Source organism: Myxine glutinosa, chromosome 5, assembly GCF_964187855.1.
Source record: "Myxine glutinosa chromosome 5, kmMyxGlut1.1, whole genome shotgun sequence".
Taxonomy (NCBI): domain Eukaryota; kingdom Metazoa; phylum Chordata; class Myxini; order Myxiniformes; family Myxinidae; genus Myxine; species Myxine glutinosa.
In genome coordinates this window covers 101,694,728-101,721,476 of record NC_136265.1, presented here as the reverse complement: position 1 = coordinate 101,721,476, position 26,749 = coordinate 101,694,728, and the positions used below count along the sequence as shown (strand labels likewise).

Below are 26,749 nucleotides of genomic sequence, written 5' to 3'. Positions count from 1 at the left end.
CGTGGGCTGATGCCGTCAGGACCAGTTGCAGAATCAGAGTCGAGGGTTGACAGAAACTTTTCCACCTTGTCAGGAGGAAAGGACACAGAGTCCAGGAGCAGCTGGGTATGACTGGGTACGGTGGGTACAGAGAGGGATGGGTTTGGGACACAAGATTTAGAGGCAAACACAGAGTTGAGGCATTCAGCTTTTTCACGTGCGGAGTCAGCCGTTAAGCCGTTTGAGGTGAGGGAGGGGATGGAGGGGGAACAAACACCAGAAACAGATTTGACCAGACGCCACCAGGATTTGGAAGAGGGAGACAGATAAGAGAGTTCGGTCTTGAGAATGGTGAGATATTGTTTCCTGGCTCTCCTGAGGGTGGACACACACTTGTTTCGGGCTTTGTGAAAGGAAATGAGATTTCCTTCCGTTGGATTTGCTTTCCAGGAGACGAAAGCAAGTTGTTTCAGGGCAACAGCCTCACCACAAGATTCCGTGTACCATGGACGGGAGGAAGGGTATGACAACTGAAGACGAGATGGTATAAATCTGTGCATGAGATAGAGCAATTTACTTTGAAAGAATTCCCAGGATAAGTTGATGTCAGAGGCGGTAGAGATGCGAGACCAGTCCAGATGATTGATGGCTGCTTGAAGACCGTGCCAGTTGGCCTGAGTGAAATGCCAGACTCGTCGACGCTGAGGAGGCTCTCTGAGAATGGTCAGAGAGATGTCCACTTTGACAAGCACATGATCAGATGAGCCGATTGGAGCAGAAGAAGAGCAGCAGACATTTTCAGGGAAGTTTGTCATAACCAAATCCAGAAGAGAAGATGCTCCGTTGACTGAGATCCGGGTCGGGAAATTGACAGATTGTGTCAGTCCCAGTGAGTCGCAGAAGTCCTTTGCTGAAGAGCCATGGCTGGTGAGAGAGGTACCCACACCCAGCCAACTGGCATGGTGACAATTGAAATCACCACATATGAGGAAGAGAGAGTTGGGATGGGTAGATAGAAGTTGGTCCATATTATCAGACAGTGAGATGTAGATGGAGTCATCGCTGATTGGTGGACGGTACAACACACATATGAACAAAAGCTGGGAGCGAAGGGGCAGCCGTAGCCAAAGGTATTCCTGGGGGTGAGGTGGAGAGAGGGCAGTGGAGGGCGAGTGTGGAAGAGAGTTTTTTATAAAGATAGCAACCCCACCTCCAGGACGAGGCTCAGGTCTATCATACCGGAGGAGGGAGTAACCTGGGAGAGATACCAAGGCATCAGAGACATCATGAAGGAGGAAAGTTTCTGTTAAGCAGATCACATCTGGTTTGTCAGAAGCAACCTGTATGGAGAGGTCAGTCAAGTTTGAGCGAAGGCCCCGGATGTTTGAGGTCCATACCGTTAATGAAGAGGAAGGGGGAGCATCGGGTCCAGAACAGGGGGGGGGGGGAGGGGTAGGGTAAGATGTGGAAGAGGAGGAAGAGGTAGGGAGAGCTGTTGAAGGTGTGTCAGAGATTTCAGAATAGCTTGGAGAAAGGGAAGAATGGGGCGGACAAAAGGTTTGATGGAGATTGGGTGAGGCACAGTGAGGTGTTATTTGAGGAGGGGGAAGAGCAAGGGAGGTTTGGGGAGATGAAGGTGAAAGTTGGAAGGAGGAAGAAGCAGGGAGGATGCTTTGAGGAGGAGGGGTGAGAGGGGAGTCTAGGAGGGGAGGAGCGAGGGAGAGTCTCGGAGGGGAGGGGTGTGGGAGGAGTTTAGGAGGGAGGGGAGGGAAGGGGCAAGGGGGGAGATTTGAAAGGGATGGGTGATGGGGAGGATTTGGAGGGGAGGGGTGAGATTGGATTTTGAAAAGTGTACGATTCATGGGAAACGAACATTTTTTGCAAAATGAGTTTGAGACCTTCGAGTCAAAAATACGTTTGAGGACACTGGAGGAGGGATGGAGTTCTGGATAGTTTAGGGAATGTAGAAAGGAGGAACTGTAAGAGATGGTATTATATATATTTTTTTGGAATGAATAGATTTGGTGAGCAAGACGAAAGCATCCTTTTGTAGGAAAAGAAGAAAAGGGTGTTATAATATATGAGAGAAAATAGTTGTTCAGGGGAGAGATTATACATTTCTAACCGCGTGATCGCGAACGAAGAACGAACGAACAAAAAGAACAACAAATAAACGAATAAGACCTGGGAAGGAAATGTTTTTTTTGGGGTTTTTTTTTTGTTGTGAGTACAGATATTAAACAAGGAGGTACGGGGTGAACGACTGGTACGAAACAGAGAACGAAAATAATTTCAGCGCATTCGACGAATCGCTGAGAGAAAAACAAACCACAAGGTCGGAGACGGTACGGTAGTCTAAGCCTACGAGTACTAGGCCGCAGAATACTCGATACCATTAACCGACGATTTTGTATACATGTACGAAAGATTAGCACCGAAAATTTTCCAAAAGATACGCTATAGGTACATACACCGAAAGATAGATACAGTCTCGACAAAAACACAATTGAGAAATATCACTTAGCTTCGAAAGCGTGAGCGCATGGAGCAGCTTCGAAAAGACGTGACCTCGCCGTGATCTCGCGAGATCTCCAAGTCTTTGGGGTGTTTTGGGTCTTCGGGGTGTTTTGGGCCTTCAGGGTCTTTTCGGTTTTTGGGTACTCAGGGTCTTTTTTAGCCTCGTGGCCTTGAAGGGTATTTTGGGTCTTTGGGGTGTTTTGGGTCTTCGGGGTGTTTTGGGTCTTTTGGGTCTTCAGGGTCTTTTTGAGCCTCAGGGCCTTGAAGTGTATTTTGGGTCTTCAGGGTTTTTTGGGTCTTCGGCGTGTTTTGGGTCTTCAGGGTGTTTTGGATCTTTGGGGTGTTTTGGGTCTTCTGGGTCTTTTGGGTTTTTGGGGTCTTTTGAGTTTTTGGGTATTCAGGGTCTTTTTGAGCCTCAGGGCCTTGAAGGGTATTTTGGGTCTTCGGGGTATTTTGGGTCTTCGGGGTCTTTTGGGTATTCGGGGTGTTTTGGGTGTTTGGGGTGTTTTGGGTCTTCGGGGTGATTTGGGTCTTCGGGGTGATTTGGGTCTTCGGGGTGTTTTGGGTCTTCGGGGTGTTTTGGGTCTTCGGGGTGGTTTGGGTCTTCGGGGTGGTTTGGGTCTTTGGGGTGTTTTGGGTCTTCGGGGTGTTTTGGGTCTTCAGGGTCTTTTCAGTTTGTGGGTACTCAGGGTCTTTTTGAGCCTCGGGGCCTTGAAGGGTATTTTGGGTCTTCGGGGTGTTTTGGTTCTTCGGGGTGTATTGGGTCTTCGGGGTGTTTTGGGTCTTCGGGGTGTTTTGGATCTTCGGGGTGTTTTGGGTCTTCGGGGTGTTTTGGGTCTTCAGGGTGTTTTGGGTCCTCGGGGTATTTTGGGTCTTTGGGGTGGTTTAGGTCTTTGGGGTGTTTTGGGTCTTCGGGGTCTTTTGGGTTTTTGGGTATTCAGGGTATTTTTGAGCCTCAGGGCCTTGAAGAGTATTTTGGGTCTTCGGGGTGTTTTGGGTCTTCGGGGTATTTTGGGTATTCAGGGTCTTTTTGAGCCTCAGGGCCTTGAAGTGTATTTTGGGTCTTTGGGGTGTTTTGGGTCTTCGGGGTCTTTGGGGTCTTCAAGGTATTTTCGGTCTTCAGGGGTCTTGGTGGTCTGAAGGGTCTTGGGGGAATTAAAGGGTCGTCAAAGGTCTGAGGGGTCTCAGCAGTATACGCAATTAAGAGCGTTAATTAAGAGGGTGGGAATTTTATTTGAAGAAGAAGAAGATGTTTTTGTCGAATATAAACATAACGACATGACGACATACATAACCACATACGTTTGCTCTCTTATAATAAGAAGATTACAGAATATAAATCAAACAACACGCTGAGGAGGAAAATAAAGAATTCAAAAGTCTAATAAAATATTATTTTCATGAACGATTGACCACTTCAATTTCAGGGTGGAGATATAAACGAGAAACCGGAGAGGAAGAGGGAAAATATTATGCAGTTGATGATGTTGGTGTTATTGACTTTGGTTAATGTTTTACATAGACTTCTTTCCTAAATAAATGGAGGAGATAGTGAAGGAATTTTGAAGGATACTTTTTGTTTATCAATGAAGATTTAAATGTTTATGTTGGAAAATCAAAAGGTTTCCGCACTGTTTGGATTTTTCTTACAAGTAAATACAATGACAATCATTTATTGTTTCAAGTGCAAAACGAAAACTGAATCGAAAATTATCTCGCATGTGAAAAGGAAAAATAATAGGGTTACACAAATGGGGATATGTTTGGTGTGTGGCACTAAAAAGAAAAAAATCATCTCCAAACAAAAACGTGTGGAAGGTATACAAAAGTTTTTGTCGGGGAGTAAATTTACAACTGGGGGAATTACATCTACCAGTGTATTCTTTCTGTGGTCCCGGGACAAACTTGGATAAAAGATTAGATGAGGCTAACAATCCTAAAACCAGGACTAAACCACTAAATCGGGTTGATGAAGTGTGAAGCACGATATTGATGATGGGAATAGCACTACGTAGGATGAAAAACACGAAATCGACAGAGAAATGTTGTATAATTTGGCTTTGATACGAAATCCAACGTTTAGAGAAAAAGTTGATAGGTTTTTATCGTGAAAAAATTGATAGGTTTATCGTGAAAAACGTGGTAGGTTTATCGTGAAAAAAGTGATAGGTTTATCGTGAAAAAAGTGATAGGTTAATCGTGAAAAACTTGATAGGTTTATCGTGAAAAAATTGATGTTTATCGTAAAAAATTGATAGGTTTATCGTGAAAAAAGTGATAGGTTTATCGTGAAAAAAGTGATAGGTTTATCGTGAAAAAATTGATAGGTTTATCGTGAAAAAAGTGATAGGTTTATCGTGAAAAACTTGATAGGTTTATCGGGCAAAAGTTGATAGGTTTATCGTGAAAAAGTTGAGAGGTTTATCGTGAAAAAATTGATAGGTTTATCGTGAAAAAGTTGATAAGCGCTAAATTGAGACTTGGGCTTGGTTATCAAAAAAACTATGAAGCTCTAATGATGTAATCAAAACTGAGAAGAAAATAGTTTTCGCTGATGAACAAGTCAGGAGACGACGATGGTTCATGAGCGAGCGGTATTATCTGTTATGAGACTAGTTAGCTACACAATACCGAAAATTCGGTTAGATTGCGACAACTTTGAAAATTTGACCTTTGTGACCTTGGAATGTCAAAACGAAGGGTACTAACCTTGAAATGAGATAGAAAATAATGTATAATCAGTTATGAGGTTAGGTTTTTTTTTTTTTTTTTTTTTTTTGTATACAAGATCGAGGCTCGTGAAAGAGCGAACATTAATCACACAGAAAGACAAACCGACACATAAAACATATAACATCGGGAGCGGTAGACAAGATGGGGAGAGAGGGGGAAGGACACAAACACAACATTTGAGAGCAGGGACCGAGAGACATGGAGACATCGAGAGATCTGAGAGAGGGCGAGGGCTTTGGGGGGGAGGGGCATGGGAAGGGGGCGGTGGAAGAGGTATAAAACATATGGACACTGCCAGGACTTCCAGGAAAGAAGTTGGAATTTCAAACAAGGTGGATCTGGGGTGAATTAGCGGGGGTAGAAAAGATCAAGGTTTTGGATGGGGGAAGATAAGAGATGGTGGTGAACAGCTGTTTTAAAGACCTGGAGGGAGGAGTGGGATTGAAGGGAGTGAGGGAGTTTGTTCCAGAGGCGGGAGAAAAGAGGAATGAAAGAGTGAAGGTGAGCAGAGAGCCGAGATTTCGGCAGTTTAACCATCAGAGGGTTGCTGGCAGATCTTGTGCGACCTGTAGGAATATTTGGGGGACAGAGCACAGAGAGAGCTGGGGGTGCAAGGCCGGAGAGGCGTCGGTAGAAGACAGAAAGACCACCTACCTGCCTGCGGTGAGTGAGTGAAAGGCCCTCAGAAATAGCTTCATCGCGGGAGATTCCAATAATTCTGAAAGCTTTGGTTTCAACAGCGTGAAGCCGAGCTAGGTGTGAGGCAGGAGCACCGGCCCATAGGGGAGAACAGTATTCCATTGAGCTGCGGATGAAAGCCTTGTATGTGGTGAGGAGCTCAGGTGTGCCGAGGAAGGACTTCGCACGACGGAGGATGCCCAGTCGGCGACTGGCTTTGGAGGCCAGCTTGAAAATGTGGTTTTCCCAAGAAAGATCATGGCAGATAGTGAGACCCAAAATCTTGAGCGACAGAACTTCTTGGAGAGGATTGTTGAGAAAGTAGATGGGAGGGTTGTCCAGTCGATCTTTTCGGAGAGACATAGTAAGAGTGTGAGATTTGTCAGGATTGAAAGACATGTTCCACTTGTTTGACCAGTCTGTGATTTTGTCCAGGTCTTCAGAGAGTGAGGAGGCAGCAGACTGCCGATCTGAGGGAAGAGGAATGGAGCGGCAGAGAGTGTAGTCATCAGCAAAGAGATAGAGAGGATTTTCGAGAGAGTCAGAGAGATCATTGATGAAGACCAGAAAAAGCACGGGGCCCAGAACACTGCCTTGGGGAACTCCAGCCTGAACAGGAAGAGGAGATGAGAGAAACCCATTCAGGGCCACACGTTGACGACGACTAGAGAGGAAGTCCGCCAGCCATGCGTGGAGATTTCCATGGATACCAAAGGAGGAGAGTTTGGTGAGCAGAGCGGGGTGCCAGACCGTGTCGAAGGCACGTGATATGTCGAGGGAGACAGCTCTAATTTCCTGTTTGGCATTGAGGACCTCCATCCATTGTTGAGACAGCAGAAGCAGCATGTCCAGAGTAGAGTGACCTGGTCTGAAACCAAATTGATGATCAGAGATCAAGCCATTGGAGAAGAGGAAAGATTTCATATCCGAAGCAATGATGGATTCCATGACTTTGCTGCTAATTGGGAGAAGGCTGATTGGTCTGTAGTTGCTAGGATCTGTTTTTGCACCTTTTTTGTGCAAAGCGGTGATGTTGGCTGATTTCCAAGCAGATGGCAGTTGACCTTGAGCAAAAGAGAGGGTGAAGAGAACAGAGAGAGGGTGAGCTGGAGCAGCAGAGCAGGATTTTAGGACCCGTGGGCTGATGCCGTCGGGTCCAGTTGCAGAATCAGAGTCGAGGGTTGACAGAAACTTTTCCACCTTGTCAGGAAGAAAGGACACGGAGTCCAGGAGCAGCAGGGTATGACTGGGTATGGTGGGTACAGAGAGGGATGGGTTTGGGACACAAGATTTAGAGGCAAACACAGAGTTGAGGCATTCAGCTTTTTCACGTGCGGAGTCAGCTGTGTAGCCGTTTGAGGTAAGGGAGGGGATGGAGGGGGAACAAACACCAGAAACGGATTTGACCAGACGCCACCAGGATTTGGAAGAGGGAGACAGATAAGAGAGTTCGGTCTTGAGAACGGAGAGATATTGTTTCCTGGCTCTCCTGAGGGTGGACACACACTTGTTTCGGGCTTTGTGAAAGGAAATGAGATTTCCTTCCGTTGGATTTGCTTTCCAGGAGACGAAGGCAAGTTGTTTCTGGGCAACAGCCTCACCACAAGATTCCGTGTACCATGGACGGGAGGAAGGGTATGACAACTGAAGATGAGATGGGATAAATCTGTGCATGAGAGAGAGCAATTTACTTTGGAAGAATTCCCAGGATGAGTTGATGTCAGAGGTGGTAGAGATGGGAGACCAGTCCAGATGATTGATGGCTGCTTGAAGACCGTGCCAGTTGGCCTGAGTGAAATGCCAGACTCGTCGACGCTGAGCAGGCTCCCTGAGGATGGTCAGAGAGATGTCCACTTTGACAAGGACATGATCAGATGATCCGATCGGAGCAGAAGAAGAGCAGCAGACATTTTCAGGGAAGTTAGTCATAACCAAGTCCAGAAGAGAAGATGTTCCGTTGACTGAGATCCGGGTCGGTAAATTGACAGATTGTGTCAGTCCCAGTGAGTCGCAGAAGTCCTTTGCTGAGGAGCCATGGCTGGTGAGAGAGGTACCCACACCCAGCCAACTGGCATGATGACAGTTGAAATCACCACATATGAGGAAGAGAGAGTTGGGATGAGTAGATAGAAGTTGGTCCATATCATCAGACAGCGAGATGTAGATGGAGTCATCACTGTTTGGTGGACGGTACAACACACATATGAACAAGAGGTGGGAGTGAAGGGGAAGCCGTAGCCAGAGGTATTCCTGGGAGTGAGGTGGAGAGAGTGCAGTGCAGGGCGAGTGAGGAAGAGAGTTTTTGATAAAGATAGCAACCCTGCCTCCAGGACGAGGCTCAGGTCTATCATACCGGAGGAGGGAGTAGCCCGGGAGAGATACTATGGAATCAGAGACATCATAAAGGAGGAAAGTTTCTGTTAAGCAGATCACGTCTGGTTTGACAGAAGCAACCTGTATGGAGAGATCAGTTAAGTTTGAACGAAGGCCCCGGATGTTTGAGGTCCATACCGTTAATGAAGAGGAAGGGGGAGCATCAGATACAGAACAGGGGGGAGGAGGGGTAGGGTAAGATGTGGAAGAGGTGGAAGAGGTAGGGAGAGCTGTTGAAGGTGTGTCAGAGATTTCAGAATAGCTCGGAGAAAGGGAAGGATGGGGCGGACGAAGGATAGTTAGCTACACAATACCGAAAATTCGGTTCGATTCCGACAACTTTGAAAATTTGACCTTTGTGACCTTTAAAGGTCACAGGTCGAAGATTCTGAAATTTGTTGGAAAACTTGTATTTCACGATGTATGTGATAATATAAAAACATGTACGATGTGTGGAGTATCGTTGAGAGAGAGGAAGACAAATGACGAATTGCGAAAGATGATGGGAATAGAGCCTGTGATTGATGCTGTGAAGAGGAACAGGTTGAGATGGTTTGGTCATGTGTTGAGGAAGGATGAAAGTGACTGGTTGAGAATAATGATGGAAATGAATGTAGAAGGAAGGAGAGGACGGGGAAGACCGAGAAAGACTTGGCTAAAGATGGTGGAAGAAGAAATGCGGGCAAGGGGGTTAACAAGGGGAGATGCAGAAAATATGGCAAAATGGAGAAGATTGTCATGGGGACTGCAAGGCTAACCCCCGAGCTAGCAGGGAAAATGGCCTTAAAATGCCTGTTGTTGTACGACATTTCACCATATCAGGAAGCGAACAATGTAATAAAACCATCAAAAATCGATTTTTCTAAATTTCGTGACCTTGTGACCTTGACCTTGGGGCGAAAATGAAAAATCGAGCTGCGTGGGGCTGGACACATGACATTGGCCTAACCAAATACCGAAACCCCTGTCAGATTCCACCAAACCCCTCGGAGAAGATGTAGCTTGAACCTGATTACCCACGAAAAAGACATCTTTTTCGGGCGTCGCTCCGCCCACAATGGGTGCAATACGCCCACTCTATGCAGGACACAACGAGATCATGATATCAACCTCACACCCAAGTTTCATCAAGGTCGGATGATATCATCGGGTAGTTATGCTGCGGACAGACAGACAGACACACAGACACACACCCATGACAAATATAGTGGTCACTCTGTTTGATAACTCGTGAACCAATTACATAAACCTCTAATCACAAAGTTTAAAAGAAGGAAGGTTGATTCCAAAGGGGTTGATTACATCTAGTCTGATGATTTAATTGAACTAAATCATGATAAGGTATGCAAGTATGCTTTAACCGTTATTGATTTGAGGAGTAGATATGCATGGGTTGTTCCTTTACAAAATAAAAGAGGTATTACTCTCATGTTAGCCTTGCAACAGATATTTAATAAAAACAAAATAAAATCCAATAAATTATGCACTGATGAGGGAACAGAGTTTTATAATAAAACATTTATGAATTTCCTTAAAGATAACGGTATTACATTATACAGCACCTTTAATGAAGAAAAGGCAGTTGTTATTGAGTGCTTCAATCTGACTTTGAAAGAGAGACAACATAAACTAGAACGGCACTCAGTTGAGAGCATACCTCCGCCAGATGAACAGTTTACGTTTTGTATCCTAGAGTAGACAAGAAAATCACAATACAGAATCACATTTAATAAAAATCATCCGTCCACAACTTTTTGAGATATCCTGCTATGTATCGTTTTGGCCCTATCTCCCAATGGTGAAGAATCACTGCAAAAATTCGACTGGCCGGATCCGGATTCGGATCTTCACCAACATTGAATCGATTCTTCATTGACACACACACAACCGGTCCACCAAGTTTCGTCCAAATCCGTCCATAACTTTTTGAGATATCCTGATATATATCGTTTTTGGCCCTATCTCCCAATGGTGTAGAATCAATTAAAAAATTATACTCGCTGGATCCGAATCCGGATCTTCACCAAAATGTAATCATTTCGTCCTTGTCACATACACTACATCTTTGCCAAATTTCGTTCGAATCCGTCCACAACTTTTTGAGATATCTTGTTCACAAACAGACAGACAGGGGTGAAAACATAACCTCCATGCACCTTTGGGGGTGGAGGTAAAAATTCACTCAACTCGGTTCTCAACCATGGGTATATTTAATTTGTGATATTGTAGATGATGACAATAATACAGTTCTTCCCTCAACAAAAACAAATATTCGTTGGTTCACGATTCGAGTATAATGAAAATATTGTCGCGTTCACCGGGATTAACACCCCTGATGACGGATGGCCAACCGAACTTTAACCCCGAGGCGTTCACCCAAACTATGGCGGTGCCATTTATACGCGCGAGGATGCAGCGAGGGCTTACCTGGTTGGCGGCCGCGGCACGGCAGTTTTTCCGATCCACCAACAAATAAACAGGACAGGGCAGGACAAGGAATTAAAATTCAACAAAACAATGGGTTTAATAAAATAAATGCCAGGATAACAGAACCGCAAAGTAACTAAAATTCCTAAATGGAGACGTCTCCACACAGACTCATGAAACAGACACAGGGATAAATAAATGAAAGTAAAATGTGTGTGGTGCGTTTTGCCTGCTTAGTACTCAGCCTTGAGCGGCCCTCGAACCCTGCCGGCCCTCAAACGGGTCCACAAGTCCTTGCGCGGGAAAACACGCCTTGGCGCGAGTCGCGTTCCCCGCCAGGTGAACCCGCCAGGTAAAACCCATTCAGGGCCACATGTTGACAATGACCAGACAGGAAGTCCGCAAGCAATGCATGGAGATTTCCATGGATACCATAGGAGGAGAGTTTGGTGAGCAGGGCCAGACCATATCGAAGGCACGTGATATGTCAAGGGAGACAGCTCTAATTTCCTGTTTGGCATTGAGGACCTCCATCCATTGTTGAGAAAGCAGAAGCAACATGTCCAGAGTAGAGTGACCTGGTTTGAAACCAAATTGATGATCAGAGATCAAGCCATTGGAGAAGAGGAAAGATTTGATGTCCGAAGCAATGATGGATTCCATTACTTTGCTGATAATTGGAAGAACTCTCTGCAGACCTGGTTGAAATAAAAAACTGGTCAAATAAGTGGAACATGTCTTTCAATCCTGACAAATCTCACACTCTTACAATATCTTTCCAAAAAGAACGTCTGGAAAACCCTCCCAATCTACTTTCTCAACAATCCTCTCAAAGAGGTTCTGTCACTCAAGATTTTGGTCTTAAAATCTGCCATAATCTTTCCTGGGAAAACCACATTTCCAAGTTGGCTTCCAAGGCAGTTGCCGACTGGGCAACCTCCATCATGCGAAGTCCTTCCTTGGCACGACTGAGTTTCTTACCACATACAAAGCTTTCATCCACAACAACAACAACAACAACAACAACATGCATTTTAAAGGCCATTTTCCCTGCTAGAGCAGGGGTTAGCCTTGCGGTCCCCATGACAATCTTCTCCATTTTGCCCTATTTTCTGCATCTCTCCTTGTTAACCCCCTTGCCCGCATTTCTTCTTCCACCATCTTTAGCCAAGTTTTTCTCGGTCTTCCCCGTCCTCTGCTTCCTTCTACATTCATTTCCATCACTCTTCTCAACCAGTCACTTTCATCCTTCCTCAACACATGACCAAACCATCTCAACCTGTTCCTCTTCACAGCATCAATCACAGGCTCTATTCCCATCATCTTTCGCAATTCATCATTTGTCTTCCTCTCACTCAACGATACTCCGCACATCCGTCGAACCATTCGCATTTCCACCCTTTCCAACCTTCGTTGCTGCTCTACGTTCATTACCCATGTCTCGCTCCCATAAATCATAACACTTCTCACACATGCAGCATACACCTTTCCCTTCAGCTTTCATCTTTCATCTTCAGCAAAGCTTTCATCCACAGATCAATGGAAAACTGCTCTCCCCTCTGGGCTGGTGCTCCTGCCTCACACCAAGCTCGGCTAAACGCTGTTGAAACCAAGCCTTTTAGAATCATTGGTACACGACATGACCAAAAGTATGTGGACACCTGAACATTGAACATCTCATTCCAAAATCATGGGCATTAATATGGAGTTGGTCCCCCCATTGCTGCTGTAACAGCCTCCACTCTTCTGGGAAGACTTTCCATTAGATGTTGGAATATTGCTGCGGGGATTTGCTTCCATTCAGCCACAAGAGCATGAGTGAGGTCGGGCACTGATGTTGGGCAATTAGGCCTGGTTCGCAGCCGGCGTGCCAATTCATCGCAAAGGTGTTCGATGGGGTTGAGGTCAGGGCTCTGTGCAGGCCAGTCAAGTTCTTCCATACCGATCTCAACAAACCATTTCTCTATGGACCTCGCTTTGTGCATGGGGCCATTGTCATGCTGAAACAGGAAAGGGCCTTCCCCAAACTGTTGCCACAAAGCTGGAAGCATACAATCGTCTGGAATGTCATTGCATGCTGCAGCTTTAAGATTTCCCTTCACTGGAACAAAGGGGCCTAGCCCGAACCATGAAAAACAGCCCCAGACCATTATTCCTCCTCCACCAAACTTTACAGATGGCACTATGCATTCAGGAAGGTAGCGTTCGCCTGGCATCCGCCAAACCCAGATTAGTCTGTCAGACTACCTGATGGTGAAGCGTGATTCATCACTCCAGAGAACGCGTTTCCACTGCTCCAGAGTCCAATGGCGGTGAGCTTTACACCAATCCAGCCGACGCTTGGCATTGCACATGGTGATTTTAGGATTGTGCGCGGCTGCTTTGCCATGGAAACCCATTTCATGAAACTGCCGTCGATCAGTTGTTGTGCAGACGTTGCTTCCAGAGGCAGTTTGGAACTCGTTAGTGGGTGTTGCAACCGAGGACAGACGTTTTTTTTACACGCAACGTGCTTCAGCACTCGGCGTTCCCATTCTATGAGCTGGTGTGGCCGACCAATTCGCGGCTGAGCTGTTGTTGCTCCTTCTGTCTTTGGGTTTTATGTGTTGCTCTTTCACGAGCCTCGACTTTGTATATAAAAAAAAAAATTAAAATAAAAAAATTGTGAAAAATTATTTTGTGCAAATACGTGGGTATTCTTCTTGTTTGCAATATACCTTCAAACCATTGTAAATTCTTATCTTTTCAAGTTAGATGACTCATAAAATGTATTTTGAGGTTGCACAAGTGAATGAATGATTCTCCTCAAATTGTGCATTTGTACGAATGTTCTATATCGTGTATTCTCATGTTTAGTTTAAGGGTGGATGACTGACTACAACATTTTCCACAAATTGTGCATTTCTACGGGCGTTCAACATTGTGAATTCTAATGTGTCTTTTAAGGAAGGATGATCGATGAAAAGATTTTCCACAAATTGTGCATTTGTATGGACGTTCAACATTGCGATTCCCCATGTGTGTTCTGAGGGAGGATGATTGATTAAAAGATTTTCCACAACTTGTGCATTTGTATGGGCGTTCACCATTGTGAATTCTCATGTGTCTTTTAAGGTTGTATGACTGACTACAACATTTTCCACAAATTGTGCATTCATATGGGCGTTCACCATTGTGAATTCTCATGTGTTTTTTAAGGTGGGATGGATGAATGAAAGATTTTCCACAAATTGTGCATTTGTATGGCCGTTCACCATTGTGAATTCTCATGTGTGCTTTAAGGCTGGATGACCAATTAAAACATTTTCCACAATTTGTGCATTTGTATGGATGTTCACCTTTCTTTCCATTGTGAGCATTGTGAAAATTATTCTCTGCAAATATTTCCTCATTTGGTTTTTCTTCTTTGTAAAAAGTCCTCTTGTTGATTTCATTTGGCGAGTCCTGCAGGCCGTTCATAAAAGAAGGTGCAGTCTCCCTTACAGATTCAGTGGATTCTCCTGTAAATGCAACATCACATGATCTATGAAAAAAAAACAGATTCTGATCAAATATACGTACAGTGCATTCAGAAGGTATTCAGATCCCTTCACTTTTTTCACATTTTGTTATGTTGCAGCCTGATGCTGAAATCATTTAAATCATTTTTTCCCTCATCAATCTACACTCAATACCCCATAATGACAAAGGGAAAACAGGATTTTAGAAAGTTTTGCAGATTTATTAAAAAGAAAAAACTGAAATATCACATTTACATAAGTATTCAGACCCTTTGCTATGACACTTGAAATTTAGCTCAGTTGCCTCCCATTTCTCTTGATCATCTTTGAGATGTTTCTACACCTTGATTGGAGTCCACCTGTGGTAAATTCAATTGATTGGACATGATTTGGAAAGGCACACACCTGTTTATATAAGGTCTCACATCCTTTTCTTTTTTTTTCTTTTTTTTGTATACTGAATCGAGGCTCGTGAAAGAGCTAACATTTACTTCACAAACAAATCAACCAGACAAACAAAATATATAAAAAGAGGGAGTGGAAGACAAGATGGGGAGAGAAGGGGAAGCACACAAACACAACATTTGAGAGCAGGGAGATGTGTGGAAGGGAGAGGCCTTGGGGGGAGGAGGCATGGGAAGGGGGGGGGGGGGGAGGGAGGAGTATAAAACACAAGGACACCAAGGACTTCCAGGACAGAAGTTGGTATTTCAAAAAAGTGGAATTGGGGTGAAATTAGAGGGGGTAGAAAAGATCAAGGTTTTGGAGGGGGGAAGATAAGAGATGGTGGTGAACAGCTGTTTTAAAGACCTGGAGGGTGGAGTGGGATTGAAGAGAGTGAGGGAGTTTGTTCCAGAGGCGGGAGAAAAGAGGAATGAAGGAGTGAAGGTGAGCAGAAAGTCTTGATTTTGGCAGTTTAACCATAAGAGGGTTGCAGGCAGATCTTGTGCGACCTGTAGGAATATTTGCGGGACAGAGCCCAGAGAGAGCTGGGGGGGAAGGCCAGAGAGGAGTCGGTAGAAGACGGAAAGACCACCAACCTGCCTGCGGTGAGTGAGTGAGAGGCCCTTGGAGTTAGCTTCATCGCGGGAGATTCCAATGATTCTGAATGCTTTGGTTTCAACAGCGTGAAGACGGGCTAGATGTGAGGCAGGAGCACCAGCCCAGAGGGGAGAGCAGTATTCCATTGAGCTGCGGATGAAAGCCTTGTTTGTGGTGAGGAGCTCAGGTGTGCCAAGGAAGGACTTCGCACGACGGAGGATGCCCAGTCGGCGACTGGCTTTGGAGGCCAGATTTGAAATGTGGTTTTCCCAGGAAAGATCATGGCAGATAGTGAGACCCAAAAGCTTGAGGGACAGAACTTCTTGGAGAGGATTATTCAGAAAGTGGATGGGAGGGTTGTCCAGTCGATCTTTTCGGAGAGACATAGTAAGAGTGTGAGATTTGTCAGGATTGAAAGACACGTTCCACTTGTTTGCCCAGTCTGTGATTTTGTCCAGGTCTGCAGAGAGTGAGGAGGCTGCAGACTGCCGATCTGAGGGAAGAGGAATGGAGCGGCAGAGAGTGGAGTCATCAGCAAAGAGATAGAGAGGATTTTCCATGGAGTCAGAGAGATCATTGATGAAGACCAGAAATAGCAGAGGGCCCAGAACACTGCCTTGGGGAACTCCAGCCAGAACAGGAGGGGAGATGAGAGAAATCCATTCAGGGCCACACGTTGGCTATGATCAGAGGAAGTCCGCAAGTCATGCGTGGAGATTTGGGGTGGAGGGGGTGTTTTCCAGTTATTTGTGTGGGGGGAGGGGGGTTCCAGAATTATTATGTTTTCCAGTTTCTCAGGTGCGTTTTAAGTTTGGATGACTGATTAAAAGATTTTCACCAAATTGAGCATTTGTATGGGCGTTCACCACTGTGTATTCTCATGTGGTCCTTAAGGGACGATGAATGATTGAAGGATTTTCCACAACTTGTGCATTTGTATGAGCGTTCTCCATTGTGAATTACCATGTGTGTTCTAAGGGTGGATGAATGGCTGAATGATTTTCCACAAGTTGTGCATTTGTATGGGCATTCACCATTGTGAACTCTCATGTGCGTTTTCAGGTCAGTTGATCGACTGAAAGATTTTCCACAAATTGTACATTTACATTGGCATTCACCATTGTGAATTCTTATGTGCCTTTTAAAGTTAGATGATCGATTGAAAGATTTCCCACAACTTGTGCATTTATATGAGCATTCTCCATTGTGAATTGCCATGTGTGTTCTTAGGGTGGATGAATGGCTGAATGATTTTCCACAAGTTGTGCATTTGTATGGGCGTAATCCATCGTGAATTATCACATGTGATTTAAGGGTGGATGATCGATTTAAAGATTTTCCACAATTTGTGCATTTGTACGGTCGTTCTCCGCTGTGAAATCTCATATGTATTTTAAGGCTCAATGATTGATGAAAAGATTTTCCACATTTTGTGCATTTGCATGGATGTTCACCTTTCTTTCCATTGTGAGCCTTGTGAAAATTATTCTCTGCAAACATTTCCTCCTTCAGTTTGTCTTCTTTGTAAAAAGTCCTCTTGTTGGTTTCATTTGACGAGTCCTGCGGGCATGTGTCTGCGTCGTTCATCAAAGAAGGTGCAGTCTCCCTTGTAGATTCACCTGTAAATACAACATCACATGATCTGTAAAAAAGAATCAGATTCTGATCAATACCCATAACATCATTCTGACAAACGTACCCCAAGTCTAACATGTACAGTGCATTCAGAAAGTATTCAGACCCCTTCACTTTTTTCACATTTTGTTATGTTGCAGCCCCATGCTGAAATCGTTTAAATTCATTTTTTCCCTCATCAATCTACACTCAATACCCCATAATGACAAAGAGAAAACAGGATTTTAGAAAGTTTTGCAAATTTATTAAAAAGAAAAAAGTGAAATATCACATTGACATAAGTATTCAGACCCTTTGCTATGACACTTGAAATTTAGCTCAGGTGCCTCCCATTTCTCTTGATCATCTTTGAGATGTTTCTACACCTTGATTGGAGTCTACCTGTGGTAAATTCAATTGATTGGACATGATTTGGACAGGCACACACCTGTCTATATAAGGTCTCACAGCTGACAATGCATATCAGAGCAAAAACCAAGCCATGATGTCGAAGGAACTGCTTGCAGAGCTCAGAGACAGGATTTTTTCGTGGCACAGATCTGGGGAAGCCGACAAAAACAATCTCTGCTGCAATGAAGGTTCCCAAGAGCACAGTGGCCTCCATAATCCTTAAATGGAAGAAGTTTGGAACAACCAGGACTCTTCCTCGAGCTGGCCGCACGACCAAACTGAGCAATCGAGTGAGAAGAGTCTTGGTAAGAGAGGTGACCAAGACCCGATTGTCACTGGCTGAGCTCCAGAGATCCTGTGTGGAGATGGGAGAAACTTACAGAAAGAAATTGAGTACCAGTTCACTGGTAATTCCCTGCTTGTCGTAAAAGGCGACAAAAAGGGTTGGCGGCAGGAAGGGCATCCGGCCGTAAAACATTGCTTCAAAAAGGGGACCCAAAAAACAACAACAACCACGGTCCCCGAAAAAGGCCAACCCCCGCTTTGCGGGGAAAAATGGCCTCTAAAGGTGGTTTTTATTATTATTGAAGGTTCCCAAGAGCACAGTGACCTCCATAATCTTTAAATGGAAGAAGTTTGGAACAACCAGGACTCTTCCTCGAGCTGGCCGCCCGGCCAAACTGAGCAATCGAGGGAGAAGAGTCTTGGTAAGAGAGGTGACCAATAACCCGATGGTCACTCTGGCTGAGCTCCAGAGATCCTGTGTGGAGATGGGAGAAACTTACAGAAAGACAACCATCACTGCAACACTCCACCGATCTGGGCTTTATGGCACAGAGGCCAGACGGAAGCCTCTCCTCAGTGAAAGACACATGAAAGACGTGCTTGGAGTTTGCAAAAAAGCACCTAAAGGACTCTCAGACTGTGAGAAATAAGATTCTGTGGTCTGATGAAACCAAGATTGAACTGTTTGGTTGCTCTGGATATGGAGGTGCAACTGCTCTGCAGGGAGTTCCTTCAACCTCATGGCTTGGTTTTTGCTCTGATATGCATTGTCAGCTGTGAGACCTTATATAGACAGGTGTGTGCCTTTCCAAATCATGTCCAATCAATTGAATTTACCACAGGTGGACTCCCATCAAGGTGTACAAACATCTCAAAGATGATCAAGAGAAATGGGAGGCACCTGAGCTAAATTTCAAGTGTCATTACAAAGGGTATGAATACTTATGCCAATGTGATATTTCAGTTTTTTCTTTTTAATAAATTTGCATAACTTTCTAAAATCCTGTTCTCTCTTTGTCATTATGGGGTATTGAGTGTGGATTGATGAGGGAAAAAATGAATTTAAACGATTTCAGCATGGGGCTGCAACATAACAAAATGTGAAAAAAGTGAAGGGGTCTGAATACTTTCTGAATGCACTGTACGTATGTATTTGTTCCACTGCAGAAAAGCGAAAATATATTCTGGATGTAAACATGCAGTACTGTTCAAAAGGATTTTTCCAATCGTTTTTCTTATGATATTCTTCCTTGAGTTTAATTCAGAAATTTATCAGTGATAAGTCACGCGTTTGAATGAAATGTATGAATGATCGTTTTAAGGCCATTTTCCCCGCTAGAGCGGGGGTTAGCCTTGCGGGCCCCATGACAATCATGGTTCCCTGTTTTGAGGCAATGTTTTTATGGCCGGATGCCCTTCCTGACGCCAACGCTTGGTCACGCTCTTACGATGCGCAGGGATACGGTGTACCTATTCTGAATCGGGGTACACACCGTGATCATTCATCCCAGCAAGCTGGTACTCAATTTGCCGACCTCGGAAGGATGACAGGCTGAGTCAACCCCCGTCGCGTTAATTCAGCGATCGACCGGGATTCGAACCCAGGATCCTAGGATCCCAAGCCGGCACCCTAACCGCTAAGCCAACACCAGGCTCCAACACGTGTTTATTATCGCAACACGTGTTTATTATTCTAAATTAACTTTTAGAAATGCCCATGAAACAAACTGCTTACGTAAACTAGATGGTATTCATAGAATACTTACTCTGTGCAGTCAGCTTGGGTCGAGCCAACCCTTCTGTTTTTGAAGGGTTTTTTTCTTTGATTCAATATGGCTGCCAGACCATGTGAGCGATGACATCATAAATTTACATTCTCTAAGATAATTGTTGCGTAGATTACGCTCAATAAATTTCAAACTGATCAGACTAAGTGGTGTCTCTGTCGAACTCTGACTTCATCATGAAGGCACCAATGACGTCATTGTTAACAACATTCATTCCCATTGCGGAGTTCTTTACAATGAGCCACTTTTCAAAAAATTTTTCCATGGAGTTGTTTTGGACATTTAGAGGTGCAACGTTTTTTGGTTTTTCCAAGATGGCACCTGTACCCAGGTGAGAATCTTGCTGAAAAACATTCAACATAAACGTATTATGTCGGGGGGGGGTAAAGGAATATCTAGAGCCAGGTATATCTGTATAGGTAACATGCTTCGACTGTCGCGATAGGGAATCCACCCTGTAATAAGTTCTGTGTTTTAGGCGGTTTGTTGGGGTAAGTGTATACCTGTGAACATACAAGGATGTTCGGGTGTTAAATAGTGTCGGGACTAAGATAAACCCCTGTGTCAGACCTGGTAGTCATTCCTTTGTCCCTTATGGCAACCCACACATATAAACACTTAGATAGGCCCTTTAGTGCACACATTAATTAATTCTCCTCCCTTACCACAACGACTTTGGAAAACAGCCAGAAAGCCAGGACGGGGCGCCGCCGATGGGGCCGCAGCCAGCCACACCACCAGCTGGCCTAGCAACCATCCTCGTGGCAAGGCTGGGAGCCACGCCCAGGAGGACTGTTGACTGGGCAGGGAGAGGGGCGAGCAATACCAGGTGGGAGGCACTCGGCCAATGAGAGGGCGCCAGCGAAAGGGAACATTGGAGGAGAGTGGACGAAGTGATGAAAGGGCGTGCTGCACGACATTTTAGCAGCTCTTGGGTTCTTCGCTGGTCGCTTGGGCTGCACGACATTGTGTCTCTCTTGCTCTCTCTCCCTCTTTGCCGTTCTTCTTCACTGGTCTCTTGATGCTACACGACATCTGTTGGTCTCTGCGCTTCTCTTCTTCATGCTGACGGTTCGCTCGTGGTGCTTAGAGCGGTGCTCGGTGCTTCTGGAGCGTGGAGTGGTGCGCGGACGTCGTGGGCGGTCGACGAGGAGCCTGGAGTGGGGCGTTGGCTCGGGCCTGGCGGAGTGCGTGGGCGAAGCGGACAAAGGGTTTCTTCGCACCGGTGGAGGGAGCCGCGTTGGACGACAGACCACAGACAGAAAAGGACGCACCCCACAGAACATTACACGACGAGACATTTCCTTTCGTAATCCATTCCTGTGTGGCATATTTGAGTGTGGTGTGTGGGATCCCAATTTAGGACTATTTATTCATCGTCGCATTTCATTGTCTCGGGTTCCAGAATAAACGTGTTTCTTTTTGTACATTTTACCCTGCATTTTCGTTCGAGTTCATTCCCGCCATAGGTAAGCGCTTGCTGCCTTTTTCCTCTTCACTTCTTCTTATCCCGCGTTTTATAGCCGAATCCGAGTTGGTCGTAGCCTCCATTAAATCCGTTCGGTCTTCGGCGGTCCCTGGTGTTGACCTTGAGGGATTCGCACGATAATATTCAACGCTAAAAAATAAACAAGCAGTGGGTGCGACAGGCCGAGCAAGAAGAAGAACCCCCGCTGTTATTTTGAGAGTTCAACACCATTGAAAGGTTGTTGGTGTTTATTGATGGATGTTGGGTGTTCTATTGTATTGATTTAGTGTTGAGACTTGAAAGCATCTGTAAATGTAAAGCCTGTCCACATCCGCTTTGTATTCAGACTTCTTGATGAAAACAGCTAAAAACTAGAACAGCACTCAGTCAACCGCACACCTGCGCAAAGCTGAACAGATCTGGATCTGGACCCGAACCACAATGTAATCGGCTTGTTCTTGTCAAATTACCCAACTCATCTGTCAAATTACCCAACTCATCATGGAAAAAAAAGAGTCTCGCGAGATCACGGCGAGGTCACGTCTTTTCGAAGCTGCTCCATGCGCTCACGCTTTCGAAGCTAAGTGATATTTCTCAATCGTGTTTTTGTCGAGACTGTATCTATCTTTCGGTGTATGTACCTATAGCGTATCTTTTGGAAAATTTTCGGTGCTAATTTTTCGTATCTGTATACACAATCGTCGGTTAATGGTATCGAGTATTCTGCGGCCTAGTACTCGTAGGCTTGGACTACCGTACCGTCTCCGACCTTGTGGTTTGTTTTTCTCTCAGCGATTCGTCGAATGCGCTGAAATTATTTTCGTTCACTGTTTCGTCCCAGTCGTTCACCCCGTACCTCCTTGTTTAATATCTGAACTCACAAAAAACAAAAAAAAAAAAAAAAAAAAAAAAAAAAACCCCAAAAAACTATTTCCTTCCCAGGTCTAATTCGTTTATTTGTTCTTTTTGTTCGTTCGTTCTTCGTTCGCGATCACGCGGTTAGAAATGTATAATCTCTCCCCTGAACAACTATTTTCTCTCATATATTATAACACCCTTTTCTTCTTTTCCTACAAAAGGATGCTTTCGTCTTGCTCACCAAATCTATTCATTCCAAAAAATATATATAATACCATCTCTTACAGTTCCTCCTTTCTACATTCCCTAAACTATCCAGAACTCCATCCCTCCTCCAGTGTCCTCAAACGTATTATTGACTCGAAGGTCTCAAACTCATTTTGCAAAAAATGTTCGTTTCCCATGAATCGCACACTTTTCAAAATCCAATCTCACCCCTCCCCTCCAAATCCTCCCCATCACCCATCCCTTTCAAATCTCCCCCCTTGCCCCTTCCCTCCCCTCCCTCCTAAACTCCCCCCACACCCCTCCCCTCCGAGACTCTCCCTCGCTCCTCCCCTCCTAGACTCCCCTCTCTCCCCTCCTCCTCAAAGCATCCTCCCTGCTTCTTCCTCCTTCCAACTTTCACCTTCATCTCCCCAAACCTTCTGCCTTGCTCTTCCCCCTCCTCAAATAACACCTCACTGTGCCTCACCCAATCTCCATCAAACCTTTTGTCCGCCCCATTCTTCCCTTTCTCCAAGCTATTCTGAAATCTCTGACACACCTTCAACAGCTCTCCCTACCTCTTCCTCCTCTTCCACATCTTACCCTACCCCTCCCCCCCCTGTTCTGGACCCGATGCTCCCCCTTCCTCTTCATTAACGGTATGGACCTCAAACATCCGGGGCCTTCGCTCAAACTTGACTGACCTCTCCATACAGGTTGCTTCTGACAAACCAGATGTGATCTGCTTAACAGAAACTTTCCTCCTTCATGATGTCTCTGATGCCTTGGTATCTCTCCCAGGTTACTCCCTCCTCCGGTATGATAGACCTGAGCCTCGTCCTGGAGGTGGGGTTGCTATCTTTATAAAAAACTCTCTTCCTCACTCGCCCTCCACTGCCCTCTCTCCACCTCACCCCCAGGAATACCTTTGGCTACGGCTTCCCCTTCGCTCCCACCTTTTGTTCATATGTGTGTTGTACCGTCCACCAATCAGCGATGACTCCATCTACATCTCACTGTCTGATAATATGGACCAACTTCTATCTACCCATCCCAACTCTCTCTTCCTCATATGTGGTGATTTCAATTGTCACCATGCCAGTTGGCTGGGTGTGGGTACCTCTCTCACCAGCCATGGCTCTTCAGCAAAGGACTTCTGCGACTCACTGGGACTGACACAATCTGTCAATTTCCCGACCCGGATCTCAGTCAACGGAGCATCTTCTCTTCTGGATTTGGTTATGACAAACTTCCCTGAAAATGTCTGCTGCTCTTCTTCTGCTCCAATCGGCTCATCTGATCATGTGCTTGTCAAAGTGGACATCTCTCTGACCATTCTCAGAGAGCCTCCTCAGCGTCGACGAGTCTGGCATTTCACTCAGGCCAACTGGCACGGTCTTCAAGCAGCCATCAATCATCTGGACTGGTCTCCCATCTCTACCGCCTCTGACATCAACTCATCCTGGGAATTCTTTCAAAGTAAATTGCTCTCTCTCATGCACAGATTTATACCATCTCGTCTTCAGTTGTCATACCCTTCCTCCCGTCCATGGTACACGGAATCTTGTGGTGAGGCTGTTGCCCTGAAACAACTTGCTTTCGTCTCCTGGAAAGCAAATCCAACGGAAGGAAATCTCATTTCCTTTCACAAAGCCCGAAACAAGTGTGTGTCCACCCTCAGGAGAGCCAGGAAACAATATCTCACCATTCTCAAGACCGAACTCTCTTATCTGTCTCCCTCTTCCAAATCCTGGTGGCGTCTGGTCAAATCTGTTTCTGGTGTTTGTTCCCCCTCCATCCCCTCCCTCACCTCAAACGGCTTAACGGCTGACTCCGCACGTGAAAAAGCTGAATGCCTCAACTCTGTGTTTGCCTCTAAATCTTGTGTCCCAAACCCATCCCTCTCTGTACCCACCGTACCCAGTCGTACCCAGCTGCTCCTGGACTCTGTGTCCTTTCCTCCTGACAAGGTGGAAAAGTTTCTGGCAACCCTCGACTCTGATTCTGCAACTGGTCCTGACGGCATCAGCCCACGGGTCCTAAAATCATGTTCTTCTGCACTTTCACTCCCTCTTTCTGTTCTCTTCACCCTCTCTTTTGCTCAAGGTCATCTGCCATCTGCTTGGAAATCAGCCAACATCACCGCTTTGCACAAAAAAGGTGCAAAAACAGATCCCAGCAACTACAGACCAATCAGCCTTCTCCCAATTATCAGCAAAATCATGGAATCCATCATTGCTTCAGATATTAAATCTTTCCTCTTCTCCAATGGCTTGATCTCTGATCATCAATTTGGTTTCAGACCTGGTCACTCTACTCTGGACATGCTGCTTCTGCTTTCTCAACAATGGATGGAGGTCCTCAACGCCAAACAGGAAATTAGAGCTGTCTCCCTTGACATTTCACGTGCCTTCGATACGGTCTGGCACCCTGCTCTGCTCTCCAAACTCTCCTCCTTTGGTATCCATGGAAATCTCCACGCATGGCTGGCGGACTTCCTCTCTGGTCGTAGTCAACGTGTGGCCCTGAATGGGTTTCTCTCATCTCCTCTTCCTGTTCAGGCTGGAGTTCCCCAAGGTAGTGTTCTGGGCCCTGTGCTTTTTCTGGTCTTCATCAATGATCTCTCTGACTCTCTTGAAAATCCTCTATATCTCTTTGCTGACGACTCTACTCTCTGTCGCTCCATTCCTCATCCCTCAGATCGGCAGTCTGCAGCCTCCTCACTCTCTGCAGACCTGGACAAAATCACAGACTGGTCAAACAAGTGGAACATGTCTTTCAATCCTGACAAATCTCACACTCTTACAATGTCTCTCCGAAAGGACCGACTGGACAACCCTCCCATCTACTTTCTCAACAATCCTCTCCAAGAAGTTCTGTCGCTCAAGCTTTTGGGTCTCACTATCTGCCATGATCTTTCTTGGGAAAACCACATTTCCAAGCTGGCCTCCAAAGCCAGTCGCCGACTGGGCATCCTCCGTCGTGCGAAGTCCTTCCTTGGCACACCTGAGCTCCTCACCACATACAAGGCTTTCATCCGCAGCTCAATGGAATACTGTTCCCCCCTCTGGGCTGGTGCTCCTGCCTCACACCTTGCTCGGCTTCACGCTGTTGAGGCCAAAGCTTTCAGAATCATTGGAATCTCCTGCGATGTAGTCAACGCCGAAGGCCTTTCACTCACTCACCGCAGGCAGGTTGGTGGTCTTTCTGTCTTCTACCGACTCCTCTCCGGCCTTGCTCCCCCAGCTCTCTCTGTGCTCTGTCCCCCCAATATTCCTTCAGGTCGCACAAGATCTGCCTGCAACCCTCTTCTGGTTAAACTGCCAAAGTCTAGGCTCTCTGCTCTCCTTCACTCTTTCATTCCCCTTTTCTCCCGCCTCTGGAACAAACTCCCCCACTCCCTTCAATCCCACTCCTCCCTCCAGGTCTTTAAAACAGCTGTTCACCACCATCTCTTATCTTCCCCCATCGAAAACCTTGATCTTTTCTACCCCCGGTAATTCACCCCAGAGTCCTTGCAGTGTTCATATGTTTTAATCCTCTCCCACCTCCCCCCAAGTCCTCCCGATGTCCCTGCTCTCAAATGTTGTGTTTGTGTCCTTCCCCCTCTCTTTTGTGTCCTTCCCCCTCTCTCCCCATCTTGTCTACCGCTCCCCTTGTTTTTTGTGTTTTGTGTGTCGGTTTGTCTTTTTGTGTGATTAATGTTAGCTCTTTCACGAGCCTCGATCTTGTATACAAAAAAAACAAAAAAACAAAAAAAAAATCTGAATGGTTTTGTCATAACGCATCCACAACATTTTGAGATATCGCGCAAAGTATAGTTTTAGCCCTATCTCTCAACAGTGAAGAACCACATAAAAAATTTTTTTAATTCTCATATCTGGATCATAGTAAGGGCATTTTATGAGATATTTCACAAATCTGTTAACTAAATTGTTACCAAAAAATTTCTTCACCAATATGTTTGTAAAGGTGTGTAATAAGTAATAACATGTGTTAAAATGTTGAAGTTCAACTCCCGTGGGAAACCCGGAAAAAAAGCTGTTGAATTCGGGTACCGAAAAATTATTTTCGAGAATTTTTTTTTTTTTTTAATCGGCCCTTAAGTAACTTATGAGGGGTCAAATAAGGGTTTTTCATGATTCTGAGTTGATTGTTAACATTTATATTTTCACTTTTACATTTACACACAAAGTAGCTTTTATTTCACATACATATATAATACTCAAGAGTTATTTCTCATTCACAATGTCAGAAGTTTCAACAGTCATTGTCTATGTCTTCTTCAGACTCAACAACATCATGACTGCAGTTTCTGCATGAAATGCCATTACAGACTCCACAGACCGAGATGCACGTGACCTCATTCTTCTTGCAGCTGCATCGCCGGTTGCTGCAATCTCCATGACAATTACAGCTCGTGAACTGCAATAGCTCCTCAGGAGCCGTGGGGTCCAGTGTTGGAACTGGCTCATACCCATGCACACCTATTGTCCATCCATAGTCACTGGGGTTCAGAGACATGCTCTGTAGAAGGATCCAGTCCCGGGTCTGCAGGTAGGCACGGAGTGAATGTGGTGCCGGATGGCAAAGGCAAAGGCAAAGGTGGTGCCGGAGAGGTGACTTCGATCCAACCCATTGAGTGAAAGGGAGTGTTTCCGTGAATAGAGACAATGTTTAAATCTATATTGTCTCCAACAAACTGAGTGACTGCATTGTTTGTTTCCCCAACCTCCATAAAGATCACCTGATCATTACTTGACAATTCACTTTCACTGGCTGGCACTTTGGCTGTCATCACTGATTGATCCTCAAGCGCAGCATCAACCGCAACCTCATCATTGATCTGTTCATCGGTTTCCTCCACAATT

The 26,749-nt window shown here is 45.3% G+C and overlaps 2 protein-coding genes across 6 annotated transcripts in view; both read right to left on the bottom strand.

The window, feature by feature from the left end:
* LOC137413621 (uncharacterized) overlaps window positions 1–26,749 on the bottom strand; it is a 178,634-nt gene that overhangs the window by 32,403 nt on the left and 119,482 nt on the right. For all 4 annotated transcript variants that reach the window (XM_078778432.1, XM_078778435.1, XM_078778433.1 and 1 more), the window contains 2 exons: window positions 16,703–16,867; window positions 14,046–14,207 (listed from right to left, as the gene is read on the bottom strand). In XM_078778432.1, coding sequence (XP_078634558.1) covers window positions 14,046–14,207; window positions 16,703–16,867 — 327 coding nt within the window. The remainder of the gene's footprint in view (window positions 1–14,045; window positions 14,208–16,702; window positions 16,868–26,749) is intronic.
* LOC137413618 (uncharacterized) overlaps window positions 1–26,749 on the bottom strand; it is a 217,936-nt gene that overhangs the window by 71,788 nt on the left and 119,399 nt on the right. The window lies entirely within an intron of this gene.